The sequence below is a fragment of the Zophobas morio genome, unplaced genomic scaffold (assembly GCF_036711695.1).
Source record: "Zophobas morio isolate AGI-343-1 ecotype UQ-CSIRO unplaced genomic scaffold, CSIRO_AGI_Zmor_V1 ptg000029l, whole genome shotgun sequence".
In the NCBI taxonomy this organism is placed as follows: Eukaryota; Metazoa; Arthropoda; class Insecta; order Coleoptera; family Tenebrionidae; genus Zophobas; species Zophobas morio.
Genome location: NW_026972134.1, coordinates 6,883,172 through 6,890,475, shown reverse-complemented (window position 1 = coordinate 6,890,475; position 7,304 = coordinate 6,883,172). Strand labels below are relative to the sequence as shown.

The window sequence follows — 7,304 nt, the reverse complement described above, 5'->3', positions numbered from 1 at the left end:
AAATTACTTCCATCCTCCTAGCAGTTTCCGGGAGATTAAATCAACATCAATATCAGCCGCCAGAGATGCAGAACTTCGTCGGAAGCAATGCCCTGTATATTCCTTGGGATTGGGCAGGTTAAGAAATTCAGCAGCAACCGAGGGCATTTTCGCAAAAGAATGAATTCCTACACGTTGGACAGTGCATTTTCCATTACGATAACAAATGAAAAAATAATCGTGTTGAACTGTCTCGGGAGGTAATCGTAAAAACTTCTGGTATAATTCCAGGCCATTAACAGCTTTGCCTTTAGCTATCACTCGAAAGACTCTCTTAATGTTGCTCTTAGTATCAGGAATTGTTATAATTAGACATTCTTCGTCTTTTTGGACAATATTTTGAATTTTTAGTGAATGTAGCTCCTCACGCCTACATGCACCACACACACCAAAAAGAAGGGCAACCTACAAAATGAAAAATAAATCTATCATAGAATATTTTTTAAACTTAGCTTTATTAATAAATATTTCATATCGTCTGCATTTGTCAAAAATGTGTCAATTTCTTGACGTGTCAAAACTTTTGACTTCGTGGGCTCGTATCCTACTGAATTTCTCTTTAAAAACGCAATGACTCTGGAAAACTTGTTTATTTCAATATTTTCTTTGACAGACAAAACAGCTTTAATCATTGAATATTTTGACCAGAGAGTAGATGGTTTTACTTCTTGTGACTGTAACAAAATACGGAAATTATCACGATAATCATGTGTAAGGCTTATAAATATTGAACATAAAGGCGGCACTTACCTTTTCATGAAGATAATTTAACATTACATCTTCATCTACTACTATAATTTTTTTTTCTTCTTTCCATCGTAGGAATATTTGATATTCCTTTTCGTACATTTGCCGAGACTTCGCTGGAAGTAAATCCAGTACGATTTCTTTTGCTTTTTCCGTAATATGTGCGGGATTCTGCATTTTGTGCAAAAAAATGTCAGGTTTTTTCGTGTTTACAAAACACTGTAGCTACTACATATAGTGGCAGCCCACTAGCCCACTTTTCGATAAATATTTGCTTCGTTTGTCAAAATTAGTAGATTTTATAAATGGTTTTTAAGGAGTTTTGGGAGCTTGAACAAAAAAATATTGTTTGTAACACGTACCTAAAACGTTTTTGGGACTCATTTACTATTCCGGACTCGCCTTCGGCTCGTCCGGAAACAGCAAAATTCGTCCCAAAAAACTATGTTTTAGGTACTTGTAACAAAAATAACTATTATAGCATTTCGTGAATTTCGTATAACCGTGAAAGCATCATAATAGAAGTAGTAGGAGGTTTATTTTTAAATTATAGCTTTATATGAAAATTAGACCGATGCTGTACGTACAAATTTATTTAATAAGCATATACCAATGGCATCCAATCGATTAGGAATTTTTTCAGAGGTTCGATGAAAAGACAATTTTAGGAATTATGTAGAAGACAATAATTTTATAATTTTGTTCAAATTACTTTATATGTACGGAACATGTGTGTTTAATATATGCGTGACTGTTGGAAGTTATAATCATCTCTAGATGATAATATACAAAATGAGTTTCAATTTTATCTTACAATGTATAGGAGGCGTGTGCATTTATCCTGTAAAACTTGTTAATTTAGAAAATCGACAACGTGTATGAGGTATGACTGATGTGAGCTTCAGTTATTTCAAAAGTTGTGGTGGCGTTGCCATCATCCTGTGCTATAAAAACGTCGTTATATGAAACACTGTTACGTTTAATGATCAAAGAGACGCTATAGAACCAAAGTGCTATCCAGGGTAAAACAGAGCTCAAACTTCTAATGAAGCAAGTTTTTTACGAAAATTTACACTACAGGATTTGTAAGTAGAAATAAAATGTCACATAATTCGCAGATTCCTGGAAAAAAAATATTAGTTTGTCTTGTGAATCGCAAGATATTTGAATGGAGTTTGATATGGCCCGCCGAGGGAACGGAACTACGTCCAGGATTTGAGTTCAAACTTAAACTTGCGTTATGCTGCATTTTAATTGCCTTTACAATAATACCATCTGGAATTGTTTTATTTTTTATGATAAAAGGTAAGTAATAAAAATACACAGAACGATCATAAGCAAGTTATCTTTCAGATCACGATATAAATGCAACTATTACTGCTATTCTAGCCACAGACACCATATTTTACATGTTATTCTTATTTATACGTAAACAACATGACATCGCAATTATCCTCAGCAGTTTATCAGATTTCACAAAGTTTGGCAAACCACCTGGTTTTGATAGACTTGACAAAATATTAAATATTTTTACCAAAGTACTCACCGCTTACGAACTGAGTGCTATGATTGTCTACAAATATATAATAATAATTAAGAACGCAGTATGCAAGAGAATTCAGGTTGAAGGAGATTTAAAAGGATACCAATGCGGATTAGGGACTCCTAAGTGGATTCCTGTTGACATACATTTTTTTCCAGTCTATGAATTATTCATTATTTATGATTTCATCTGTAGTTTCATATTTATTAAAATGTGCACTCAGATAGCCTTCCATGTACTGGAAATAACTCTTCACACTGCTCTAAGAATCGAACATTTGAAGTCTATGGTAATAAAATGCTTCGATTCCCAAAACTACAACGTGGTTTTTGCTAACTTGAGAAAATGTATATCTTACCACATCGAGATACTGAAGTAGGTACTCATATAAAGTTATCGTTATTTTAATATTCATTGTTTTAGTTTAGTCGCCAAAATCGATTGTACCTTTTCCAGTATTATGTTGGTACATTTCTTGTTGACTGGTTCAGTTTGTGCGTTTATAGAAAGCGCAATTGCAGAAGTAATGCAAGTAATTAGATTCATGCTGTACTATCTAACAAAAAAATCTTACAGAGGCGACAGGTGGTAATGCACTGTTGTCAGTTTGTATTGTGGATTTCAGCTTTATACTTTGTGTGCTTAGGAGGACAACGTATCATGGATGCTGTGAGTTACTAATAGTTAATTTTTTAGTTGACAGTTAAACCGAGTATCTCAGTTTATCTGTTCCATTGTAACCCTTCCATTGAATGTGAAAAGACAGAACTTTGAAATTTAGAGCGGTTTTTAATGCGTTCTTGGCGTAGAACTTAAAAAAGCAAACTTTGTAACATTTAGATATTTATTTCCTGAAACTTGCAGATAGAACTTCCAATGCCACACAACAATCGTTACACGATTAGATTTAAACTGTTTTTGTTTTTAAAGCAATCGGTTTTTCAGTTCCTGATTTAATAAATAAAATAAATTGAGTAATTCATTAATTTCTTTGGGTCACCCTTATAAGCAGATCTAAAAAACATGTACGGAATGATACATCACATGTATAGACCCATCATATTTTGCCCATTTTAGACAGGATTTATTCGGTAAAAGTTATTATACACGGACGGACGGATGGACGAACGGACGGACGGACCGACGGAGCTCATGAAAAAACATTAGAGTCGAGAGTTGGCCGACGGATTCGATTACGATACTTCCTTCGCATAAGCGAATCATAAGATCGGAAAATGAAAACTGGAAAACCGAAGAAACTGAAAAACTAAGAATGGAAACATTTTAAAATCGAAAAATTGAAAAATCGTAGAATGTAAAAGTATTAAAATTATACTTTAACGCAACAGAATGACTAAACTGGGCTAATCTTATCCATAATGTCGAAAAATTTGAATTTGTTATTAGAAATATGTTATTGTTTTTGTAAATTATACATTTAGAACAAATCCTTATTTTCAGACTGGGTCTGTCGCCGATGCTTTATGGGCTTCTGAATGGTACAAGAGCGACGTAAGTCGTCAAAAAACCCTACTTTTTATGTTGCAAAGGTCTCAAAAATCCAAATGTCTGACAGCCGGACCCTTTGGAGTTCTCCAATACCCATTATTTGTTTCGGTAAAGTAATATATGCTAAAAATTAGTTCAGGACTTTCAACTTTCACAACTAATTACTAATCTTATTGTTTTTATCTTTCTGAAATTTTTTTTTCATTTCAGATAATTAAAGCATCGTACTCTATTTTATGCGTTTTAAGGTCTTGAATATTAAAATCAACATATATTATTTAGGACATAACTCGATGCAAGTAATTCTTTAAATTCTTCGGAAAACACTGAATTTGTACACGTATATTCCATAGATTGTTCAATATTTAGGAATTCGTAACTGGTTTCTGTATGTAGTTTTAAATCATGTCATCGTTTTATGCAAAACAATTTAACGGATGCACAATAAAATACGTATATATTTGGACCAGGCCTTGGATTCATTTTTTGCCCTTTATTTACAACGGGGTAATTATTTTCGGAGACTAACCGTATATAGCTTAGAGCATGGATGGTGCCATCGTTACTAGGTATCTTAAATCCAGTGAGACTGATAGAAAATTGACGTTGGACTTGGCAGCATTACACTTACGTAACAATTTTGGCGGTTTATTGTTTTTTTATCTATTACTTCGTTGTCAAAATTAAAATGGATTGTATATGGGAGAGTTTCAAGAAGAGTTTTTGCCGTAAAGAGTATGCAGTTTCGATAAACGTTAACCATTTCTTTAAAAAATTTCCAAGAAAATGGATCTGTGATACGAAAACCTGGAAGCGGCCGTTCAAAAAGACTAACTCCAGAACTTATTATGTCTATGGTTTCTAAACACTCTAGATCCGGAAGACCATCTCAAGAAAACGTTTTACAGCAGTGATGCATGCTTTCATTTTGGTGACTATATAAACTCACAAAACACGAGATTGTGGACTTCAGAAAATCCACACTTTTTCATTGAGTTCTCCTAATATCATAGAAAGCTTTCATTTATTAAACTAAATATTGGGTAATTTAACTTGAAAATGTCAAAGGTGTTGTGTTGTGTAGCAGGCTGCCATAACTCGTACGCCAACACGGGCGAGAAGCGCGTACGTAGATGGTAAGAACCCAAAACTTTTTAAATTTAGTGTTAGTTTTTAGATTGTTAACACGTTAAGCGCCAAGCCAAAATCATGCAGTTACAGTCATAGGCCATTGGCAAGTACGTATTCTACATAAAATTTTATATATAGTTACATAGGTTATTTGTTGAAATTCGAAAATTTTGTACTATATTTTTCAAAAAAACTAAAACAGACACCTGTGTCTGCTGTGGCCCTACATTATATTTTATGCATTTTTTACATGACAGAGACAGAGCAGTCTTCTAGAGCAGACACAATTCTAAGCTATAAAGAGGCCTTGTAATGTAATTATATGTCCGCCGTGGTCCCGTAACATATCAAAAAATTCAGACAGAAAAGGAGGCCACGGCAGACACACATAGCGGACACACTCTGTAAAACTAATCTGACATATGCAACCAACAAACCAACTGTGGGATCAAATGTGCACATGCCATGGCAGACACATATTCGCTCTATAATGCCTAATTATGTGTCTGTGTGGCCCTGGATTAGGAAATATGAAACATACACTGGTGACCTCTCTGGCCCCCTATGGAAAGCAGTGGTCAGACACTGGTGTCTGCTTTGATGCTTAACGTCTTGTTCACTTTCAACGAGCTGAAGAAGATGTATTTTTTAGATTATAAATATAGTCATTTTGAGTAAAATAATTTTTTATTCTGAATTTAAAACTCATTTCTGTATTAGGAATATCGAAGCTTTGAATTTTCGAATGCCAAACAGCAACGAAGAAGAGGCAAATAACCAAAGTGAGGATCCGAGGGATAAACCGCCGACCATCAAGTGTACAATTGATTTCCTTTTGACAATGATTTCTTTTGATTTCCTCTGATTTCCTTTGATTTCCTGTGATTTCCTTTGATTTCCTTTGATTTCCTGTGATTTCCTTAGATTTCCTGTGATTTTCTCTTGATTTCCTATGATTTCCTTTTGATTTCCTCAAAATTTGTTTATATACTGTACTACAGGGCGATTGTTAACTTTTTTTTAACTTGACTTTTTTGTTTTGCCGATAATGATGTTGAATTTAAACCTGTTTTACCAAGTGTTTACTAACGTATGGTGACCAGGTAAGCTGAAGTGGTTTCCCTTTAGACGAAAAAAATAAATAAATAAAATGTATTCTGCTGCTAAGTAACAAACTGAAATGTTTAAGAAAAAAATCTGATTTTACTTACAAAAAGAACGCTACTCTAGAATCGAGGTTTTAGATGTCTAAATCAATAGAGTAAGTATACGTTCGAATTTTACACTTTCTTGGGTCAAATGTTTGTTCTACAAGTGGACATATGCAATATTCTAGATTTTTTGCACATTCAGTCAGAAAACCTTATGGTCTATTTTAATTTTGAAATTAAAAATGTCTGGTGTGTACAAATTAGTTCGTTTAAATCACTCAAAGATTTAATAAATTATATTATAGGTATATTATTATTAATTTTTTAATAAATTATATTATGAAATTTTGCTTTTGACTTTACGAAATTAAAAGTACATAAGGCCAAGGATATTTTTAGTTACGTCAGCAGTTTTTACTTATCAGTGACTTATAGGGCAACAACGACTGCCTCATACGTTCACAGATGTAATTAATGAATACCAAATATGTAGTCCAACATCATTCTATTAGGTTCATCTCTGTGTTGTGCATACAAGATCATGTTAAAGTTTGACCTATTAAATCAAACTTATAATAATAACTTAAGTCATTATCATTACTTTTTAAAAATTGGGTTTATTCATTTATCATAGTAGCATAAACAGAAAAAAGAAGTAGTTTCATTTATTTTATTAAATGTTAAAAAAACGGTAACTCTAAACATAAAAGTAAAGCATTTCTGTTGGATCATAACAAAATATCACAAAATAAAACAACTTCTTAAAAAATACTTACCCTATAACCTAGGTCGAGATTTATGTATATATTGTTGATAATGTTGAAGTAAAAAACTGTGCTAAACTCTAGCTACCCATAAATACAGATGATAACACTTTTAATTTTTTGTTCACAACTTTCAAATGAAGTATATTAGAAAAAAACTTTTGAAATGCAAAATTTAACACGTAACAATTTTTTTTTTGCACAATAAAAGAATGGATAATCCCACTTGATAAATTTTCAGAGGTAATCTTCTCTTTTAAAAGTGTTCATGGGCACCTAGAATTTTGCACAGTTTCTTACTTTAGTATTCTCTACGATATATACTTGTACAAATCTCGACCCAGGTTGAGGTTACATTATCACAAATTTTAATCACATCACTTAAAAAAAAACTAGAATTAAATCAAATATTTTTTCAAA

The 7,304-nt window shown here is 32.7% G+C and overlaps 1 protein-coding gene across 1 annotated transcript; it reads left to right on the top strand.

Annotated features, from left to right (window-relative positions):
- Nucleotides 1-1,886: 1,886 nt before the first annotated feature.
- LOC135137338 (uncharacterized) lies at nt 1,887-4,133 on the top strand. The gene is made up of 6 exons (XM_064066961.1): nt 1,887-2,091; nt 2,140-2,704; nt 2,753-2,852; nt 2,906-2,998; nt 3,791-3,946; nt 4,049-4,133. The coding sequence occupies exons 1-6, from the start codon at nt 1,887-1,889 to the stop codon at nt 4,091-4,093; spliced, it is 1,164 nt and encodes a 387-aa protein (XP_063923031.1). The 3' UTR covers nt 4,094-4,133.
- The last annotated feature ends 3,171 nt before the right edge of the window (nt 4,134-7,304 follow it).

What these genes read in the sequence shown, in the direction of transcription:
- LOC135137338 (XM_064066961.1), top strand. Translation starts at nt 1,887, where the DNA reads ATGTCACATAATTCGCAGATTCCTGGAAAAAAAATATTAGTTTGTCTT. An exon ending in TTTATTTTTTATGATAAAAG is followed by an intron (nt 2,092 to 2,139) that starts GTAAGTAATAAA and finishes GTTATCTTTCAG; the next exon opens with ATCACGATATAAATGCAACT. An exon ending in TAGAAAGCGCAATTGCAGAA is followed by an intron (nt 2,853 to 2,905) that starts GTAATGCAAGTA and finishes AAAATCTTACAG; the next exon opens with AGGCGACAGGTGGTAATGCA.